Source organism: Phyllobates terribilis, unplaced genomic scaffold (assembly GCF_046119375.1).
Source record: "Phyllobates terribilis strain yellow unplaced genomic scaffold, ASM4611937v1 Scaffold_2__4_contigs__length_985480577, whole genome shotgun sequence".
Lineage (NCBI taxonomy): Eukaryota > Metazoa > Chordata > Amphibia > Anura > Dendrobatidae > Phyllobates > Phyllobates terribilis.
In genome coordinates, this window is record NW_027362762.1 from 313,700,223 (window position 1) to 313,724,103 (window position 23,881).

Genomic DNA, 23,881 nt, shown 5'->3' on the forward strand with positions numbered 1-23,881 from the left:
TAGAACAAGACCCACACACTGCTAGAAGCCGAAATATTTTTTCAGAGCTAGATGCAGAAAAAAATTATATTGAATTTGCAACCTGATGGAGGTCAGTATAGATGGACTAATAGAACAAGTCCCACACACTGCTAGAAGCCGAAATATTTTTTCAGAGCTAGATGCAGAAAAAAATTATATTGAATTTGCAACCTGATGGAGGTCAGTATAGATGGACTAATAGAACAAGTCAAACACACTGCTAGAAGCTGAAATATTTTTTCAGAGCTAAATGCAGAAAAAAATTATATTGAATTTGCAACCTGATGGAGGTCAGTATAGATGGACTAATAGAACAAGTCCCACACACTGCTAGAAGCCAAAATATTTTTTCAGAGCTAGATGCAGAAAAAAATTATATTGAATTTGCAACCTGATGGAGGTCAGTATAGATGGACTAATAGAACAAGTCCCACACACTGCTACAAGCTGAAATCTTTTTTCAGAGCTAGATGCAGAAAAAAATTATATTGAATTTGCAACCTGATGGAGGTCAGTATAGATGGACTAGTAGAACAAGTCCCACACACTGCTAGAAGCTGAAATATTTTTTCAGAGCTAGATGCAGAAAAACATTATATAGAATTTGAAACCTGATGGAGGTCAGTATAGATGGACTAATAGAACAAGTCCCACAAACTGCTAGAAGCCGAAATATTTTTTCAGAGCTAGATGCAGGAAAAAATTATTGAATTTGCAACCTGATGGAGGTCAGTATAGATGGACTAATAGAACAAGTCCCACACACTGCTAGAAGCTGAAATATTTTTTCAGAGCTAGATGCAGAAAAAAATTATATTGAATTTGCAACCTGATTGAGGTCAGTATAGATGGACTAATACAACAAGTCCCACACACTGCTACAAGCTGAAATATTTTTTCAGAGCTAGATGCAGAAAAAAATTATATTGAATTTGCAACCTGGTGGAGGCTAGCTTAGATGGACTAATAGAACAAGTCCCACACACTGCTACAAGCTGAAATATTTTTTCAGAGCTAGATGCAGAAAAAAATTATATTGAATTTGCAACCTGATGGAGGTCATTATAGATCGACTAATAGAACAAGTCCCTCACACTGCTAGAAGCCGAAATATTTTTTCAGAGCTAGATGCAGAAAAAAATTATATTGAATTTGCAACCTGATGGAGGTCAGTATAGATGGACTAATAGAACAAGTCCCACACACTGCTAGAAGCCAAAATATTTTTTCAGAGCTAGATGCAGAAAAAAATTATATTGAATTTGCAACCTGATGGAGGTCAGTATAGATGGACAAGTAGAGCAAGTCCCATACACTGCTACAAGCTGAAATATTTTTTCAGAGCTAGATGCAGAAAAAAATTATATTGAATTTGGAACCTGATGGAGGTCAGAATAGATGACTAATAGAACAAGTCCCACACACTGCTGTAAGCTGAAATATTTTTTCAGAGCTAGATGCAGAAAAAAATTATATTGAATTTGCAACCTGGTGGAGGTTAGTATAGATGGACTAATAGAACAAGTCCCACACACTGCTACAAGCTGAAATATTTTTTCAGAGCTAGATGCAGAAAAAAATTATATTAAATTTGCAACCTGATGGAGGTCAGTGTAGATGGACTAATAGAACAAGTCCCACTCACTGCTACAAGCTGAAATATTTTTTCAGAGCTAGATGCAGAAAAAAATTATACTGAATTTGCAACCTGATGGAGGTCAGTATAGATGGACTAATAGAACAAGTCCCACACACTGCTAGAAGCCGAAATATTTTTTCAGAGCTAGATGCAGAAAAAAATTATATTGAATTTGCAACCTGATGGAGGTCAGTATAGATGGACTAATAGAACAAGTCCCACACACTGCTAGAACCAAAATTTTTTTATCAGATCTAGATACAGAAAAAATTATATTGAATTTGCAACCTGATGGAGGTCAGTATAGATGGACTAATAGAACAAGTCCCACACACTGCTACAAGCTGAAATATATTTTCAGAGCTAGATGCAGAAAAAAATTATATTGAATTTGCAACCTGATGGAGGTCAGTATAGATGGACTAATAGAACATGTCCCACACACTGCTACAAGCTGAAATATTTTTTCGAAGCTAGATGCAGAATAAAATTATATTGAATTTGCAACCTGATGGAGGTCAGTATAGATCGACTAATAGAACAAGTACCACACACTGCTAGAAGCCGAAATATTTTTTCAGAGCTAGATGCAGAAAAAAATGATATTGAATTTGCAACCTGATGGAGGTCAGTATAGATGGACTAATAGAACAAGTCCCACACACTGCTAGAAGCCGAAATATTTTTTCAGAGCTAGATGCAGAAAAAAATTATATTGAATTTGCAACCTGATGGAGGTCAGTATAGATGGACTAATAGAACAAGTCCCAAACACTGCTAGAAGCCGAAATATTTTTTCAGAGCTAGATGCAGAAAAAAATTATATTGAATTTGCAACTTGATTGAGGACAGTATAGATGGACTAATAGAACAAGTCCCACACACTGCTACAAGCTGAAATATTTCTTCAGAGCTAGATGCAGAAAAAAATTATATTGAATTTGCAACCTGATGGAGGTCAGTATAGATGGACTAATAGAACACGTCCCACACACTGCTAGAAGCCGTAATATTTTTTCAGAGCTAGATGCAGAAAAAAATTATATTGAATTTGCAACCTGATGGAGGTCAGTATAGATGGACTAATAGAACAAGTCCCACACAGTGCTAGAAGCCGAAATATTTTTTCAGAGCTAGATGCAGAAAAATATTATATTGAATTTGCAACCTGATGGAGGTCAGTATAGATGGACTAATAGAACAAGTCCCACACACTGCTAGAAGCCTAAATATTTTTTCAGAGCTAGATGCAGAAAAAAATTATATTGAATTTGCAACCTGATGGAGGTCAGTATAGATGGACTAATAGAACAAGTCCCACACAATGCTAGATGCCGAAATATTTTTTCAGAGCTAGATGCAGAAAAAAATTATATTGAATTTGCAACCTGATGGAGGTCAGTATAGATGGACTAATAGAACAAGTCCCACACACTGCTAGAAGCCGAAATATTTTTTCAGAGCTAGATGCAGAAAAAAATTATATTGAATTTGCAACCTGATGGAGGTCAGTATAGATGGACTAATAGAACAAGTCAAACACACTGCTAGAAGCTGAAATATTTTTTCAGAGCTAAATGCAGAAAAAAATTATATTGAATTTGCAACCTGATGGAGGTCAGTATAGATGGACTAATAGAACAAGTCCCAAACACTGCTAGAAGCCGAAATTTTTTTTCAGAGCTAGATGCAGAAAAAAATTATATTGAATTTGCAACTTGATTGAGGACAGTATAGATGGACTAATAGAACAAGTCCCACACACTGCTACAAGCTGAAATATTTCTTCAGAGCTAGATGCAGAAAAAAATTATATTGAATTTGCAACCTGATGGAGGTCAGTATAGATGGACTAATAGAACTAATCCCACACACTGCTAGAAGCCGAAATATTTTTTCAGAGCTAGATGCAGAAAAAAATTATATTAAATTTGCAACCTGATGGAGGTCAGCATAGATGGACTAATAGAACAAGTCCCACACACTGCTAGAAGCTGAAATATTTTTTCAGAGCTAGATGCAGAAAAAAATGATATTGAATTTGCAACCTGATAGAGGTCAGTATAGATGGACTAGTAGAAAAGTCCCACACACTGCTAGAAGCTGAAATATTTTTTCAGAGCTAGATGCAGAAAAAAATTATATTGAATTTGCAAACTGGTGGAGATTAGTATAGATGGACTAATAGAACAAGTCCCACACACTGCTACAAGCTGAAATATTTTTTCAGAGCTAGATGCAGAAAAAAATTATATTGAATTTGCAACCTGATGGAGGTCAGTATAGATGGACTAATAGAACAAGTCCCACACACTGCTACAAGCTGAAATATTTTTTCAGAGCTACATGCAGAAAAAAATTATATTGAATTTGCAACCTGATGGAGGTCAGTATAGAAGGACTAATAGAACAAGTCCCACGCACTGCTAGAAGCCGAAATATTTTTTCAGAGCTAGATGCAGAAAAAAATTATATTGAATTTGCAACCTGATGGAGGTCAGTATAGATCGACTAATAGAACAAGTCCCACACACTGCTACAAGCTGAAATATTTTTTCAGAGCTAGATGCAGAAAAAAATTATATTGAATTTGCAACCTGATGGAGGTCAGTATAGATGGACTAATAGAACAAGTCCCACACACTGCTAGAAGCCGAAATATGTTTTCAGAGCTAGATGCAGAAAAAAATTATATTGAATTTGCAACCTGATGGAGGTCAGTATAGATGGACTAATAGAACAAGTCCCACACACTGCTAGAAGCCAAAATATTTTTTCAGAGCTAGATGCAGAAAAAAATTATATTGAATTTGCAACCTGATTGAGGTCAGTATAGATGGACTAGTAGAACAAGTCCCATACACTGCTACAAGCTGAAATATTTTTTCAGTGCTAGATGCAGAAAAAAATTATATTGAATTTGCAACCTGATGGAGGTCAGTATAGATGGACTAATAGAACAAGTCCGACACACTGCTATAAGCTGAAATATTTTTTCAGAGCTAGATGCAGAAAAAAATTATATTGAATTTGCAACCTGGTGGAGGTTAGTATAGATGGACTAATAGAACAAGTCCCACACACTGCTACAAGCTGAAATATTTTTTCAGAGCTAGATGCAGAAAAAAATTATATTGAATTTGCAACCTGATGGAGGTCAGTATAGATGGACTAATAGAACAAGTCCCACACACTGCTACCAGCTGAAATATTTTTTCAGAGCTAGATGCAGAAAAAAATTATATTGAATTTGCAACCTGATGGAGGTCAGTATAGATGGACTAATAGAACAAGTCCCACACACTGCTAGAACCAAAATATTTTTTCAGATCTAGATACAGAAAAAAATTATATTGAATTTGCAACCTGATGGAGGTTAGTTTAGATGGACTAATAGAACAAGTCCCACACACTGCTACAAGCTAAAATATTTTTTCAGAGCTAGATGCAGAAAAAAATTATATTGAATTTGCAACCTGATGGAGGTCAGTATAGATGGACTAATAGAACATGTCCCACACACTGCTACAAGCTGAAATATTTTTTCAGAGCTAGATGCAGAAATTTTTTTTATTGAATTTGCAACCTGATGGAGGTCAGTATAGATGGACTAATAGAACAAGTACCACACACTGCTAGAAGCCGAAATATTTTTTCAGAGCTAGATTTAGAAAAAAATGATATTGAATTTGCAACCTGATGGAGGTCAGTATAGATGGACTAATAGAACAAGTCCCACACACTGCTACAAGCTGAAATTTTTTTTCAGAGCTAGATGCAGAAAAAAATTATATTGAATTTGCAACCTGATGGAGGTCAGTATAGATGGACTAATAGAACAAGTCCCACACACTGCTAGAAGCCAAAATATTTTTTCAGAGCTAGATGCAGAAAAAAATTATATTGAATTTGCAACCTGATGGAGGTCAGTATAGATGGACTAATAGAACAAGTCCCACACACTGCTAGAAACAAAATATTTTTTTCAGATCTAGATACAGAAAAAAATTATATTGAATTTGCAACCTGATGGAGGTCAGTATAGATGGACTAATAGAACAAGTCACACACACTGCTAGAAGCCAAAATATTTTTTCAGAGCTAGATGCAGAAAAAAATTATATTGAATTTGCAACCTGATGGAGGTCAGTATAGATGGACTACTAGAAAAAGTCCGACACACTGCTATAAGCTGAAATATTTTTTCAGAGCTAGATGCAGAAAAAAATTATATTGAATTTGCAACCTGATGGAGGTCAGTATAGATGGACTAATAGAACAAGTCACACACACTGCTAGAACCAAAATATTTTTTCAGATCTAGATACAGAAAAAAATTATATTGAATTTGCAACCTGATGGAGGTCAGTATAGATGGACTAATAGAACAAGTCACACACACTGCTACAAGCTGAAATATTTTTTCAGAGCTAGATGCAGAAAAAAATTATATTGAATTTCTAACCTGATGGAGGTCAGTATAGATGGACTAATAGAACAAGTCCCACACACTGTTAGAAGCCGAAATATTTTTTCAGAGCTAGATGCAGAAAAAAATTATATTAAATTTGCAACCTGATGGAGGTCAGCATAGATGGACTAATAGAACAAGTCCCACACACTGCTAGAAGCCGAAATATTTTTTCAGAGCTAGATGCAGAAAAAAATTATATTGAATTTGCAACCTGATGGAGGTCAGTATAGATGGACTAATAGAACAAGTCCCACACACTGCTAGAAGCCGAAATATGTTTTCAGATCTAGATGTAGAAAAAAATTATATTGAATTTGCAACCTGATGGAGGTCAGTATAGATGGACTAATAGAACAAGTCCCACACACTGCTAGAAGCCAAAATATTTTTTCAGAGCTAGATGCAGAAAAACATTATATTGAATTTGCAACCTGATTGAGGTCAGTATAGATGGACTAATAGAACAAGTCCCACACACTGCTAGAAGCCGAAATATGTTTTCAGATCTAGATGTAGAAAAAAATTATATTGAATTTGCAACCTGATGGAGATCAGTATAGATGGACTAATAGAACAAGTCCCACACACTGCTAGAAGCCAAAATATTTTTTCAGAGCTAGATGCAGAAAAAAATTATATTGAATTTGCAACCTGATTGAGGTCAGTATAGATGGACTAGTAGAACAAGTCCCATACACTGCTACAAGCTGAAATATTTTTTCAGAGCTAGATGCAGAAAAAAATTATATTGAATTTGCAACCTGATGGAGGTCAGTATAGATGGACTAATAGAACAAGTCCGACACACTGCTATAAGCTGAAATATTTTTTCAGAGCTAGATGCAGAAAAAAATTATATTGAATTTGCAACCTGGTGGAGGTTAGTATAGATGGACTAATAGAACAAGTCCCACACACTGCTACACGCTGAAATATTTTTTCAGAGCTAGATGCAGAAAAAAATTATATTGAATTTGCAACCTGATGGAGGTCAGTATAGATGGACTAATAGAACAAGTCCCACACACTGCTACCAGCTGAAATATTTTTTCAGAGCTAGATGCAGAAAAAAATTATATTGAATTTGCAACCTGATGGAGGTCAGTATAGATGGACTAATAGAACAAGTCCCACACACTGCTAGAAGCCAAAATATTTTTTCAGAGCTAGATGCAGAAAAAAATTATATTGAATTTGCAACCTGATGGAGGTCAGTATAGATGGACTAATAGAACAAGTCCCACACACTGCTAGAACCAAAATATTTTTTCAGATCTAGATACAGAAAAAAATTATATTGAATTTGCAACGTGATGGAGGTCAGTATAGATGGACTAATAGAACAAGTCACACACACTGCTACAAGCTGAAATATTTTTTCAGAGCTAGATGCAGAAAAAAATATATTGAATTTGCAACCTGATGGAGGTTAGTTTAGATGGACTAATAGAACAAGTCTCACACACTGCTACAAGCTGAAATATTTTTTCAGAGCTAGATGCAGAAATTTTTTTTATTGAATTTGCAACCTGATGGAGGTCATTATAGATAGACTAATAGAACAAGTACCACACACTGCTAGAAGCCGAAATATTTTTTCAGAGCTAGATGCAGAAAAAAATGATATTGAATTTGCAACCTGATGGAGGTCAGTATAGATGGACTAATAGAACAAGTCCCACACACTGCTACAAGCTGAAATTTTTTTTCAGAGCTAGATGCAGAAAAAAATTATATTGAATTTGCAAACTGATGGAGGTCAGTATAGATGGACTAATAGAACAAGTCCCACACACTGCTAGAAGCCGAAATATTTTTTCAGAGCTAGATGCAGAAAAAAATTATATTGAATTTGCAACCTGATGGAGGTCAGTATAGATGGACTAATAGAACAAGTCCCACACTCTGCTAGAACCAAAATATTTTTTTCAGATCTAGATACAGAAAAAAATTATATTGAATTTGCAACCTGATGGAGGTCAGTATAGATGGACTAATAGAACAAGTCACACACACTGCTAGAAGCCAAAATATTTTTTCAGAGCTAGATGCAGAAAAAAATTATATTGAATTTGCAACCTGATGGAGGTCAGTATAGATGGACTAATAGAACAAGTCCGACACACTGCTATAAGCTGAAATATTTTTTCAGAGCTAGATGCAGAAAAAAATTATATTGAATTTGCAACCTGATGGAGGTCAGTATAGATGGACTAATATAACAAGTCACACACACTGCTAGAAGCCGAAATATGTTTTCAGAGCTAGATGCAGAAAAAAATTATATTGAATTTGCAACCTGATGGAAGTCAGTATAGATGGACTAATAGAACAAGTCCCACACACTGCTAGAAGCCGAAATATGTTTTCAGATCTAGATGTAGAAAAAAATTATATTGAATTTGCAACCTGATGGAGGTCAGTATAGATGGACTAATAGAACAAGTCCCACACACTGCTAGAAGCCAAAATATTTTTTCAGAGCTAGATGCAGAAAAAAATTATATTGAATTTGCAACCTGATTGAGGTCAGTATAGATGGACTAATAGAACAAGTCCCGCACACTGCTAGAAGCCGAAATATGTTTTCAGATCTAGATGTAGAAAAAAATTATATTGAATTTGCAACCTGATGGAGGTCAGTATAGATGGACTAATAGTACAAGTCCCACACACTGCTAGAAGCCAAAATATTTTTTCAGAGCTAGATGCAGAAAAAAATTATATTGAATTTGCAACCTGATTGAGGTCAGTATAGATGGACTAGTAGAACAAGTCCCATACACTGCTACAAGCTGAAATATTTTTTTCAGAGCTAGATGCAGAAAAAAATTATATTGAATTTGCAACCTGATGGAGGTCAGTATAGATGGACTAATAGAACAAGTCCGACACACTGTTATAAGCTGAAATATTTTTTCAGAGCTAGATGCAGAAAAAAATTATATTGAATTTGCAACCTGGTGGAGGTTAGTATAGATGGACTAATAGAACAAGTCCCACACACTGCTACACGCTGAAATATTTTTTCAGAGCTAGATGCAGAAAAAAATTATATTGAATTTGCAACCTGATGGAGGTCAGTATAGATGGACTAATAGAACAAGTCCCACACACTGCTACCAGCTGAAATATTTTTTCAGAGCTAGATGCAGAAAAAAATTATATTGAATTTGCAACCTGATGGAGGTCAGTATAGATGGACTAATAGAACAAGTCCCACACACTGCTAGAAGCCAAAATATTTTTTCAGAGCTAGATGCAGAAAAAAATTATATTGAATTTGCAACCTGATGGAGGTTAGTATAGATGGACTAATAGAACAAGTCCCACACACTGCTAGAACCAAAATATTTTTTCAGATCTAGATACAGAAAAAAGTTATATTGAATTTGCAACCTGATGGAGGTCAGTATAGATGGACTAATAGAACAAGTCACACACACTGCTACAAGCTGAAATATTTTTTCAGAGCTAGATGCAGAAAAAAATATATTGAATTTGCAACCTGATGGACGTTAGTTTAGATCGACTAATAGAACAAGTCCCACACACTGCTACAAGCTAAAATATTTTTTCAGAGCTAGATGCAGAAAATTTTTTTATTGAATTTGCAACCTGATGGAGGTCAGTATAGATGGACTAATAGAACATGTCCCACACACTGCTACAAGCTGAAATATTTTTTCAGAGCTAGATGCAGAAATTTTTTTTATTGAATTTGCAACCTGATGGAGGTCAGTATAGATAGACTAATAGAACAAGTACCACACACTGCTACAAGCTGAAATTTTTTTTCAGAGCTAGATGCAGAAAAAAATTATATTGAATTTGCAAACTGATGGAGGTCAGTATAGATGGACTAATAGAACAAGTCCCACACACTGCTAGAAGCCGAAATATTTTTTCAGAGCTAGATGCAGAAAAAAATTATATTGAATTTGCAACCTGATGGAGGTCAGTATAGATGGACTAATAGAACAAGTCCCACACACTGCTAGAACCAAAATATTTTTTTCAGATCTAGATACAGAAAAAAATTATATTGAATTTGCAACCTGATGGAGGTCAGTATAGATGGACTAATAGAACAAGTCACACACACTGCTAGAAGCCAAAATATTTTTTCAGAGCTAGATGCAGAAAAAAATTATATTGAATTTGCAACCTGATGGAGGTCAGTATAGATGGACTAATACAACAAGTCCGACACACTGCTATAAGCTGAAATATTTTTTCAGAGCTAGATGCAGAAAAAAATTATATTGAATTTGCAACCTGATGGAGGTCAGTATAGATGGACTAATAGAACAAGTCACACACACTGCTAGAACCAAAATATTTTTTTCAGATCTAGATACAGAAAAAAATTATATTGAATTTGCAACCTGATGGAGGTCAGTATAGATGGACTAATAGAACAAGTCTCACACACTGCTAGAACCAAAATATTTTTTCAGAGCTAGATGCAGAAAAAAATTATATTGAATTTGCAACCTGATGGAGGTCAGTATAGATGGACTAATAGAACAAATCACACACACTGCTACAAGCTGAAATATTTTTTCAGAGCTAGATGCATAAAAAAAATATATTAAATTTGCAACCTGGTGGAGGTTAGTTTAGATGGACTAATAGAACAAGTCCCACACACTGCTACAAGCTGAAATATTTTTTCAGAGCTAGATGCAGAAAAAAATTATATTGAATTTGCAACCTGATGGAGGTCAGTATAGATGGACTAATAGAACAAGTACCACACACTGCTAGAAGCCGAAATATTTTTTCAGAGCTAGATGCAGAAAAAAATGATATTGAATTTGCAACCTGATGGAGGTCAGTATAGATGGACTAATAGAACAAGTCCCACACACTGCTACAAGCTGAAATATTTTTTCAGAGCTAGATGCAGAAAAAAATTATATTGAATTTGCATCCTGATGGAGGTCAGTATAGATGGACTAATAGAACAAGTCCCGCACACTGCTAGAAGCCGAAATATGTTTTCAGATCTAGATGTAGAAAAAAATTATATTGAATTTGCAACCTGATGGAGGTCAGTATAGATGGACTAATAGTACAAGTCCCACACACTGCTAGAAGCCAAAATATTTTTTCAGAGCTAGATGCAGAAAAAAATTATATTGAATTTGCAACCTGATTGAGGTCAGTATAGATGGACTAGTAGAACAAGTCCCATACACTGCTACAAGCTGAAATATTTTTTTCAGAGCTAGATGCAGAAAAAAATTATATTGAATTTGCAACCTGATGGAGGTCAGTATAGATGGACTAATAGAACAAGTCCGACACACTGTTATAAGCTGAAATATTTTTTCAGAGCTAGATGCAGAAAAAAATTATATTGAATTTGCAACCTGGTGGAGGTTAGTATAGATGGACTAAGAGAACAAGTCCCACACACTGCTACACGCTGAAATATTTTTTCAGAGCTAGATGCAGAAAAAAATTATATTGAATTTGCAACCTGATGGAGGTCAGTATAGATGGACTAATAGAACAAGTCCCACACACTGCTACCAGCTGAAATATTTTTTCAGAGCTAGATGCAGAAAAAAATTATATTGAATTTGCAACCTGATGGAGGTCAGTATAGATGGACTAATAGAACAAGTCCCACACACTGCTAGAAGCCAAAATATTTTTTCAGAGCTAGATGCAGAAAAAAATTATATTGAATTTGCAACCTGATGGAGGTTAGTATAGATGGACTAATAGAACAAGTCCCACACACTGCTAGAACCAAAATATTTTTTCAGATCTAGATACAGAAAAAAATTATATTGAATTTGCAACCTGATGGAGGTCAGTATAGATGGACTAATAGAACAAGTCACACACACTGCTACAAGCTGAAATATTTTTTCAGAGCTAGATGCAGAAAAAAATATATTGAATTTGCAACCTGATGGACGTTAGTTTAGATCGACTAATAGAACAAGTCCCACACACTGCTACAAGCTAAAATATTTTTTCAGAGCTAGATGCAGAAAATTTTTTTATTGAATTTGCAACCTGATGGAGGTCAGTATAGATGGACTAATAGAACATGTCCCACACACTGCTACAAGCTGAAATATTTTTTCAGAGCTAGATGCAGAAATTTTTTTTATTGAATTTGCAACCTGATGGAGGTCAGTATAGATAGACTAATAGAACAAGTACCACACACTGCTACAAGCTGAAATTTTTTTTCAGAGCTAGATGCAGAAAAAAATTATATTGAATTTGCAAACTGATGGAGGTCAGTATAGATGGACTAATAGAACAAGTCCCACACACTGCTAGAAGCCGAAATATTTTTTCAGAGCTAGATGCAGAAAAAAATTATATTGAATTTGCAACCTGATGGAGGTCAGTATAGATGGACTAATAGAACAAGTCCCACACACTGCTAGAACCAAAATATTTTTTTCAGATCTAGATACAGAAAAAAATTATATTGAATTTGCAACCTGATGGAGGTCAGTATAGATGGACTAATAGAACAAGTCACACACACTGCTAGAAGCCAAAATATTTTTTCAGAGCTAGATGCAGAAAAAAATTATATTGAATTTGCAACCTGATGGAGGTCAGTATAGATGGACTAATACAACAAGTCCGACACACTGCTATAAGCTGAAATATTTTTTCAGAGCTAGATGCAGAAAAAAATTATATTGAATTTGCAACCTGATGGAGGTCAGTATAGATGGACTAATAGAACAAGTCACACACACTGCTAGAACCAAAATATTTTTTTCAGATCTAGATACAGAAAAAAATTATATTGAATTTGCAACCTGATGGAGGTCAGTATAGATGGACTAATAGAACAAGTCTCACACACTGCTAGAACCAAAATATTTTTTCAGAGCTAGATGCAGAAAAAAATTATATTGAATTTGCAACCTGATGGAGGTCAGTATAGATGGACTAATAGAACAAGTCACACACACTGCTACAAGCTGAAATATTTTTTCAGAGCTAGATGCATAAAAAAAATATATTAAATTTGCAACCTGGTGGAGGTTAGTTTAGATGGACTAATAGAACAAGTCCCACACACTGCTACAAGCTGAAATATTTTTTCAGAGCTAGATGCAGAAAAAAATTATATTGAATTTGCAACCTGATGGAGGTCAGTATAGATGGACTAATAGAACAAGTACCACACACTGCTAGAAGCCGAAATATTTTTTCAGAGCTAGATGCAGAAAAAAATGATATTGAATTTGCAACCTGATGGAGGTCAGTATAGATGGACTAATAGAACAAGTCCCACACACTGCTACAAGCTGAAATATTTTTTCAGAGCTAGATGCAGAAAAAAATTATATTGAATTTGCATCCTGATGGAGGTCAGTATAGATGGACTAATAGAACAAGTCCCGCACACTGCTAGAAGCCGAAATATGTTTTCAGATCTAGATGTAGAAAAAAATTATATTGAATTTGCAACCTGATGGAGGTTAGTATAGATGGACTAATAGAACAAGTCCCACACACTGCTAGAACCAAAATATTTTTTCAGATCTAGATACAGAAAAAAATTATATTGAATTTGCAACCTGATGGAGGTCAGTATAGATGGACTAATAGAACAAGTCACACACACTGCTACAAGCTGAAATATTTTTTCAGAGCTAGATGCAGAAAAAAATATATTGAATTTGCAACCTGATGGACGTTAGTTTAGATCGACTAATAGAACAAGTCCCACACACTGCTACAAGCTAAAATATTTTTTCAGAGCTAGATGCAGAAAATTTTTTTATTGAATTTGCAACCTGATGGAGGTCAGTATAGATGGACTAATAGAACATGTCCCACACACTGCTACAAGCTGAAATATTTTTTCAGAGCTAGATGCAGAAATTTTTTTTATTGAATTTGCAACCTGATGGAGGTCAGTATAGATAGACTAATAGAACAAGTACCACACACTGCTACAAGCTGAAATTTTTTTTCAGAGCTAGATGCAGAAAAAAATTATATTGAATTTGCAAACTGATGGAGGTCAGTATAGATGGACTAATAGAACAAGTCCCACACACTGCTAGAAGCCGAAATATTTTTTCAGAGCTAGATGCAGAAAAAAATTATATTGAATTTGCAACCTGATGGAGGTCAGTATAGATGGACTAATAGAACAAGTCCCACACACTGCTAGAACCAAAATATTTTTTTCAGATCTAGATACAGAAAAAAATTATATTGAATTTGCAACCTGATGGAGGTCAGTATAGATGGACTAATAGAACAAGTCACACACACTGCTAGAAGCCAAAATATTTTTTCAGAGCTAGATGCAGAAAAAAATTATATTGAATTTGCAACCTGATGGAGGTCAGTATAGATGGACTAATACAACAAGTCCGACACACTGCTATAAGCTGAAATATTTTTTCAGAGCTAGATGCAGAAAAAAATTATATTGAATTTGCAACCTGATGGAGGTCAGTATAGATGGACTAATAGAACAAGTCACACACACTGCTAGAACCAAAATATTTTTTTCAGATCTAGATACAGAAAAAAATTATATTGAATTTGCAACCTGATGGAGGTCAGTATAGATGGACTAATAGAACAAGTCTCACACACTGCTAGAACCAAAATATTTTTTCAGAGCTAGATGCAGAAAAAAATTATATTGAATTTGCAACCTGATGGAGGTCAGTATAGATGGACTAATAGAACAAGTCACACACACTGCTACAAGCTGAAATATTTTTTCAGAGCTAGATGCATAAAAAAAATATATTAAATTTGCAACCTGGTGGAGGTTAGTTTAGATGGACTAATAGAACAAGTCCCACACACTGCTACAAGCTGAAATATTTTTTCAGAGCTAGATGCAGAAAAAAATTATATTGAATTTGCAACCTGATGGAGGTCAGTATAGATGGACTAATAGAACAAGTACCACACACTGCTAGAAGCCGAAATATTTTTTCAGAGCTAGATGCAGAAAAAAATGATATTGAATTTGCAACCTGATGGAGGTCAGTATAGATGGACTAATAGAACAAGTCCCACACACTGCTACAAGCTGAAATATTTTTTCAGAGCTAGATGCAGAAAAAAATTATATTGAATTTGCATCCTGATGGAGGTCAGTATAGATGGACTAATAGAACAAGTCCCGCACACTGCTAGAAGCCGAAATATGTTTTCAGATCTAGATGTAGAAAAAAATTATATTGAATTTGCAACCTGATGGAGGTCAGTATAGATGGACTAATAGTACAAGTCCCACACACTGCTAGAAGCCAAAATATTTTTTCAGAGCTAGATGCAGAAAAAAATTATATTGAATTTGCAACCTGATTGAGGTCAGTATAGATGGACTAGTAGAACAAGTCCCATACACTGCTACAAGCTGAAATATTTTTTTCAGAGCTAGATGCAGAAAAAAATTATATTGAATTTGCAACCTGATGGAGGTCAGTATAGATGGACTAATAGAACAAGTCCGACACACTGTTATAAGCTGAAATATTTTTTCAGAGCTAGATGCAGAAAAAAATTATATTGAATTTGCAACCTGGTGGAGGTTAGTATAGATGGACTAATAGAACAAGTCCCACACACTGCTACACGCTGAAATATTTTTTCAGAGCTAGATGCAGAAAAAAATTATATTGAATTTGCAACCTGATGGAGGTCAGTATAGATGGACTAATAGAACAAGTCCCACACACTGCTACCAGCTGAAATATTTTTTCAGAGCTAGATGCAGAAAAAAATTATATTGAATTTGCAACCTGATGGAGGTCAGTATAGATGGACTAATAGAACAAGTCCCACACACTGCTAGAAGCCAAAATATTTTTTCAGAGCTAGATGCAGAAAAAAATTATATTGAATTTGCAACCTGATGGAGGTTAGTATAGATGGACTAATAGAACAAGTCCCACACACTGCTAGAAACAAAATATTTTTTCAGATCTAGATACAGAAAAAAATTATATTGAATTTGCAACCTGATGGAGGTCAGTATAGATGGACTAATAGAACAAGTCACACACACTGCTACAAGCTGAAATATTTTTTCAGAGCTAGATGCAGAAAAAAATATATTGAATTTGCAACCTGATGGACGTTAGTTTAGATCGACTAATAGAACAAGTCCCACACACTGCTACAAGCTAAAATATTTTTTCAGAGCTAGATGCAGAAAATTTTTTTATTGAATTTGCAACCTGATGGAGGTCAGTATAGATGGACTAATAGAACATGTCCCACACACTGCTACAAGCTGAAATATTTTTTCAGAGCTAGATGCAGAAATTTTTTTTATTGAATTTGCAACCTGATGGAGGTCAGTATAGATAGACTAATAGAACAAGTACCACACACTGCTACAAGCTGAAATTTTTTTTCAGAGCTAGATGCAGAAAAAAATTATATTGAATTTGCAAACTGATGGAGGTCAGTATAGATGGACTAATAGAACAAGTCCCACACACTGCTAGAAGCCGAAATATTTTTTCAGAGCTAGATGCAGAAAAAAATTATATTGAATTTGCAACCTGATGGAGGTCAGTATAGATGGACTAATAGAACAAGTCCCACACACTGCTAGAACCAAAATATTTTTTTCAGATCTAGATACAGAAAAAAATTATATTGAATTTGCAACCTGATGGAGGTCAGTATAGATGGACTAATAGAACAAGTCACACACACTGCTAGAAGCCAAAATATTTTTTCAGAGCTAGATGCAGAAAAAAATTATATTGAATTTGCAACCTGATGGAGGTCAGTATAGATGGACTAATACAACAAGTCCGACACACTGCTATAAGCTGAAATATTTTTTCAGAGCTAGATGCAGAAAAAAATTATATTGAATTTGCAACCTGATGGAGGTCAGTATAGATGGACTAATAGAACAAGTCACACACACTGCTAGAACCAAAATATTTTTTTCAGATCTAGATACAGAAAAAAATTATATTGAATTTGCAACCTGATGGAGGTCAGTATAGATGGACTAATAGAACAAGTCCCACACACTGCTAGAACCAAAATATTTTTTCAGAGCTAGATGCAGAAAAAAATTATATTGAATTTGCAACCTGATGGAGGTCAGTATAGATGGACTAATAGAACAAGTCACACACACTGCTACAAGCTGAAATATTTTTTCAGAGCTAGATGCATAAAAAAAATATATTAAATTTGCAACCTGGTGGAGGTTAGTTTAGATGGACTAATAGAACAAGTCCCACACACTGCTACAAGCTGAAATATTTTTTCAGAGCTAGATGCAGAAAAAAATTATATTGAATTTGCAACCTGATGGAGGTCAGTATAGATGGACTAATAGAACAAGTACCACACACTGCTAGAAGCCGAAATATTTTTTCAGAGCTAGATGCAGAAAAAAATGATATTGAATTTGCAAACTGATGGAGGTCAGTATAGATGGACTAATAGAACAAGTCCCACACACTGCTACAAGCTGAAATATTTTTTCAGAGCTAGATGCAGAAAAAAATTATATTGAATTTGCATCCTGATGGAGGTCAGTTTAGATGGACTAATAGAACAAGTCCCACACACTGCTAGAAGCCGAAATATTTTTCAGAGCTAGATGCAGAAAAAAATTATATTGAATTTGCAACCTGATGGAGGTCAGTATAGATGGACTAATAGAACAAGTCCCACACACTGCTAGAACCAAAGTATTTTTTCAGATCTAGATACAGAAAAAAATTATATTGAATTTGCAACCTGATGGAGGTCAGTATAGATGGACTAATAGAACAAGTCACACACACTGCTACAAGCTGAAATATTTTTTCAGAGCTAGATGCAGAAAAAAAATATATTGAATTTGCAACCTGGTGGAGGTTAGTTTAGATGGACTAATAGAAAAAGTCCCACACACTGCTACAAGCTGAAATATTTTTTCAGAGATAGATGCAGAAAAAAATTATATTGAATTTGCAACCTGATGGAGGTCAGTATAGATGGACTAATAGAACATGTCCCACACACTGCTACAAGCTGAAATATTTTTTCAGAGCTAGATGCAGAAAAAAATTATATTGAATTTACAACCTGATGGAGGTCAGTATAGATGGACTAATAGAACAAGTACCACACACTGCTAGAAGCCGAAATATTTTTTCAGAGCTAGATGCAGAAAAAAATGATTTTGAATTTGCAACCTGATGGAGGTCAGTGTAGATAGACTAATAGAACAAGTCCTACACACTGCTAGAAGCCGAAATATTTTTTCAGAGCTAGATGCAGAAAAAAATTATATTGAATTTGCAACCTGATGGAGGTCAGTATAGATGGACTAATAGAACAAATCCCACACACTGCTACAAGCCGAAATATTTTTTCAGAGCTAAATGCAGAAAAAAATGATATTGAATTTGCAACCTGATGGAGGTCAGTATATATGGACTAATAGAACAAGTCCCACACACTGCTAGAAGCCGAAATATTTTTTCAGAGCTAGATGCAGAAAAAATATATATTGAATTTGCAACCTGATGGAGGTCAGTATAGATGGACTAATAGAACAAGTCCCACACACTGCTAGAAGCCTAAATATTTTTTCAGAGCTCGATGCAGAAAAAAATTATATTGAATTTGCAACCTGGTGGAGGTCAGTATAGATGGACTAATAGAATGATGCTATGCCCAAAAGGTTTTACTTCACTAGGTGAGGTAAAATAATTTGTATTCTATACACAGGTGGTGTAGCTTGCAACACAGATAGGCTACTCCACTGACTAACACACTCTGCAATAGGCCAAAAAGGATTTGCTTTGCTAGATTAAGCCAAATGCTGTGAAAAAAACTTGCACAGCACTGGCACAGACCTGCCTGGCAAAAAGTGATAGGAACTGATGTAACCTAGCCCTGAAAAGGACTGCAATTACAATTAGTCTTTACTCCCAACCTATCTATTTAAGAGCACAGACCTGCCTGATAAAAGTCGTAGGAAATGATGTAACCTAGTCCTTAAAAGGACTGCAATCACAACTCTTCCCTACTCCCAAGCTATCTGTAGATTTGTGCAAAATTTGGCTTGAAATTAACAAAGTATAGCGCACACAGCAACAGCGGTGCCGCCTAACACGCAGCTGCATCAGTGAGAAAATGGCGGCGATGGGGAAAATGGCTGGGTCTTATAGGGCAAGGACATGTCACATACACTGCCAATGACACATGCCCTTGCTTGTGTGAAAAAAAGCAGTTCGCTCTGTGTGTGCTCTGCTGATAGGCTGACAGACTGCACCGCCCCACTGTAAATGCGGGGAAGAGAAAAAAAAATGGAGATCTTCATTATTTCTGCAGAGATCCATCCCCTCCCCCTCCCCCCGCCCCGCTGTACACTCAAACTGCGTATTAACATTAATTTTCAGCATTACTGAGAAAAAATCCAGTTATGATTTTGGTGCATGAACGGTTATCGAACATAACCTCGAACAGCCGAATTTTTTTCAAATCGTTCGTGTTCGCCGAACGGCTCGAATACCGCCCAAAACAGCTCGAATTTGAGATTGGCGAACAGTTCGAGTCGAACACTGCTCATCTCTAGTTATCATCAGTGTCTTTATAAAAATTCCAGAATCTGGAAGACCTACCGCTTGTACTGGCAACGTCCCTCGTGTTGGTGTTACGGAGAACTGTTGCCCGCCTTCTGTGTGCGGCCACCACACTGATTCTTCCTGCCTGTTGGAGTACACTGCCTCCCTCCCCCTGTGTGCTGCTGGCCTCGCTCTGTGTGTCCTCCTGCCACGTTGGGTCAGTTACTAGATCATCCACCTCCTCCTCCTCTTCCGCTTGCGCACCACGATCCTCCTCCTCACTTCGTGGCAATTGCGTCTCGTCATCGTCCACCTCTTGTGACAAATTGCCAGCGTCGACTTCCTATGGCCGTGGCTGTTCAAAAATTTGGGTATCGCTACATGGGATCTCCTCTTCCACCACTTCAAGCGGAGCATGCGAGGGGCACAAATATGGAAATGGACCAGTGCACAGCTCTTCAGAGTGTCCAAGTATGGGATCAGTTGCTGTCTGTTGACACTCGGCATGGTGGGAGGAAGGAGCATCAGGGTGAGGAAAAGTATGCGGTTGAAACTCACGGCTACTAAAACTTGACCGTGTGGAAGACAGACCGGAGGTGGTGGTGCCCAGGTAACTGGAAGTATTATCTGCTATCCAATTAATAACCTGTTCACACTGATCAGTTCGCAATACTGTTGTTGTAGTGTGCTTCCCTAGTAATTTGGTCAAGAAGTGGGAGCGAGAAGATGTGGCTGTTGGTTGTGGCACATTTTCACCTTGGCCACGGCCCCGACCTCTACACGCACCATCACCAGAACGTCCAGTTCCACGTCCCTTGCCACGCGCCTTGCCCATTGTAAATGAAGTAAAATAGCTTACACTCGCACTATCAATGGAAAAAGGGTAATGAAAAGGAGATTAGAACCGTGGAAGAGGAAAACCACAGTTCTATTTCTCTGGCCTACACCAGAATCTTTTAAACAGATATATTTGTGTCTGAACACTGAGCGAGACAATCAATTTTTTTATTTTTTATGTAAAAAAGGAAAAAAGGTGGATAATACAGAGATTTGAACCGTGGAACTGCAAAACCACAGTTATAGTTATGTGGCCTACACCAGACTCTTTTAAACAGATATATTTGTGTCTGAACAGTCAGGGAGACACTATTACTGTTTTTTTTTACGGAAAAAATGGCAAAAGCAGGATAATACAGAGAATTGACCCGTGGAACTGCAAAACCATAGTTCTAGTTATCTGACCTACACCAGACTCTTTTAAACAGATATATTTGTGTCTGAACAGTCAGGGAGACACTATTACTGTTTTTTTTTTATGGAAAAAATGCCAAAAGCAGGATAATACAGAGATTTGACCCGTGGAACTGCAAAACCACAGTTCTAGTTATCTGACCTACACCAGACTCTTTAAAACAGATATATTGGTGTCTGAACAGTCAGGGAGACACTATTACTATTTTTTATTATGGAAAAAATGCCAAAAGCAGGATAATACAGAGATTTGACCCGTGGAACTGCAATACAACAGTTCTAGTTATCTGGCCTACACCAGACTCTTTTAAACAGATATATTTGTGTCTGAACAGTCAGGGAGACACTATTACAGTTTTTTTTTAACGGGAAAAATGCCAAAAGCAGGATAATGCAGAGATTTGACCCGTGGAACTGCAAAACCACAGTTCTAGTTATCTGGCCTACACCAGACTCTTTTAATCAGATATATTGGTGTCTGAACAGTCACAGACACACTCAATTTTTTTTTTTGTGGGGGGGAATACCAAAAGGTTAATAAGATGCGTATTTGTACAGTCTGACTGAGGAAAAAAAAATACAGGATTTAGATAAAAAAAAAAAGGATTTTTCCTGGCCCCTGACACCGGGGGATAAGTCTAGCAATTTGACCAACAGGAGCACACAGGACTGTAATGCAGCGTTTGCTGGTATAACCACTGTGTCTCCTATACAGCCTGCCTGCCTGCCTCATATCTGGGATGGATATTAGTCCTGAGAAGGACTGTTTGTTTGATTTGGCAGGCTTTAGAGACCCTACACTAACTATTTCGCAGTATAAATCTCTCCCTAGCTCTGCAGCACTGACCCTACACTGTCTGATGCGGAGCGACTGTGTCCAAGATGGCGGCGCCCGGTTTTAAATACTCGAGTTGACGCTGTGTGGCCAGCCAATCACTGTAATGCCCACAAAGAACATGGCTGCGGCATTACAGTGACTGGCTGGCAATCCCTGCATGTTCATTGGCTCTGTAAAGAGCGCCAAACGTGCAGGGCGGAGACCCGAGCTTCCGCCCGAGTAACCTGGAAATGCTCGGTGCTCGCCAAACATCCCAAGTAGTGAGATGCTCGGTCAAGTACCGAGCAGTGTCGAGCATGCTCTCTCAACACTACTAAGAACCTTCATAATTACCGCTGAGATTTTTTTCGTGCAACCACTTTTAACACATGTTTTTATTCCAGTTTGGCAACTTTTCTTTGTTGGCATTTTCTGGAAGACCACACTTCACTCCCTTGCTAACCAGGCTAAATTTACTTAAAAGGAAGATGAGACCATATCTCAGGAACGGAGATGAGCAGGTTAACAAAAATGCCAGATTCATTAGAACAGTGGCATTTAGACCATATAAAACAATTACATATTCCTAGCAAGTGACAGGTCATTTTGAATGATCTAAATCTTGACAAAGCTGGAAATTTGGACAAATCAAATATGACTCTCTTGACCAGTGCATTATCAGTAAATTATATAAAATCAGCCTGTTATTTCATATAGGGTACAATAAATATTTCTATGAATTTAATATAGTCTTTATATTATTTTATACAGAATATGTTACATCCCTTCTGTTCTTCTGTTTGAAGTTCAGTCCTACTGGATGATTTCATTAATTCTAAGAGAATTAACATGCTCAGCCTGAGGACTGGTGATAGCTCACATTTCCTGCAGTCCTGCGGAGTCTAGAAGAGGGTATGCATGGACAGCGTTTGATAAGGTTTCATTTGTATGAAAGTTCCTAATAAAAGCTATAAATAAGTGCGGCCTTCTGCTAAATATTGGCCCGGACCCAACATTTCTAATGTGCGCGTAGGGAATTACCATTCACTTCATATTTGGTTCTGGTCAAATTCTATTGTATCTTTACAGTTTATATTCTCATTTCATAGCCAAGTATAATAGGAGCCAGCTGGAAATATTTATCATAGAATAAAAGAGAATTGTTATTGTACTCTGCTTGTATTCTCAATGTAAGAAAATGTATTGTTGAAGCGTATAACAATGATGTGATTTATTATGTTTCCTATAGATATTTACTTAAATTGTTACTTGCATTTACAGCTATGCATTAATCTGACCAACGAAAAAATCCACCAGTATATCAATGAAGTGCTATTTCTACAAGAACAAATTGAATGTGAACAAGAGGGAGTTTCCATGGAAACCATGTATTGTCCTGGAAACCATACAACAGTGCTAGATTTCTTCTTCCAGGTACTCCACCGTTTTGTAAAACTCAATTCCCAATATTAGATATATACTATGTATATACAAGTGCTTCTCACTAAATTAGAATATCATCAAAAAGTTAATTTATTTCAGTTCTTCAATACAAAAAGTGAAACTCATATTATATAGAGTTATTACAGAGTGATCTATTTCAAGTGTTTATTTCTGTTAATGTTTGTCTCACTATTTACATATATTTATATACAGTATATATACATAGTATATATTTACAAACATGTATATGCATGTGTCATGACTTTCCATGGCTTTTTGCACATCCCTTTCTTCATGTGTTTAATACCTTTTTTCCTGTGTCATTTCTCATTATTACACATAACTTAATTTATGGACATCTATGGTTAGATTTTTTTGCACTTGTAGAGGAGGAGTTGATAATGACATCTGGTGAGAATTTCATGTCAATAGCACCTTTATAAATATAATTACTTAGAAAATTGGTGATGTGTTCAATACTTATTTCACTCGCTCTTTGTATTCATACCCAGTGAACTTTTCCACATTTCTTCACGTTGCAGTCACAAACTTAAATGTATTTTATTGTGATTTTATGTGATATAACAACACAAAGTAGCAAGTATTTGTGAAGTAAAGGAAATGATACATGGTTTTCTAAATACAGAGTGGGCCATTTATATGGATACACC

The 23,881-nt window shown here is 36.1% G+C and overlaps 1 protein-coding gene across 4 annotated transcripts in view; it reads left to right on the top strand.

The window, feature by feature from the left end:
- The window catches only part of MYO16 (myosin XVI), a 904,557-nt gene that overhangs the window by 571,627 nt on the left and 309,049 nt on the right, over positions 1–23,881 (top strand). For all 4 annotated transcript variants that reach the window (XM_073664248.1, XM_073664251.1, XM_073664257.1 and 1 more), the window contains exon 22: positions 23,049–23,201. In XM_073664248.1, the coding sequence (XP_073520349.1) occupies positions 23,049–23,201 (153 nt within the window). The remainder of the gene's footprint in view (positions 1–23,048; positions 23,202–23,881) is intronic.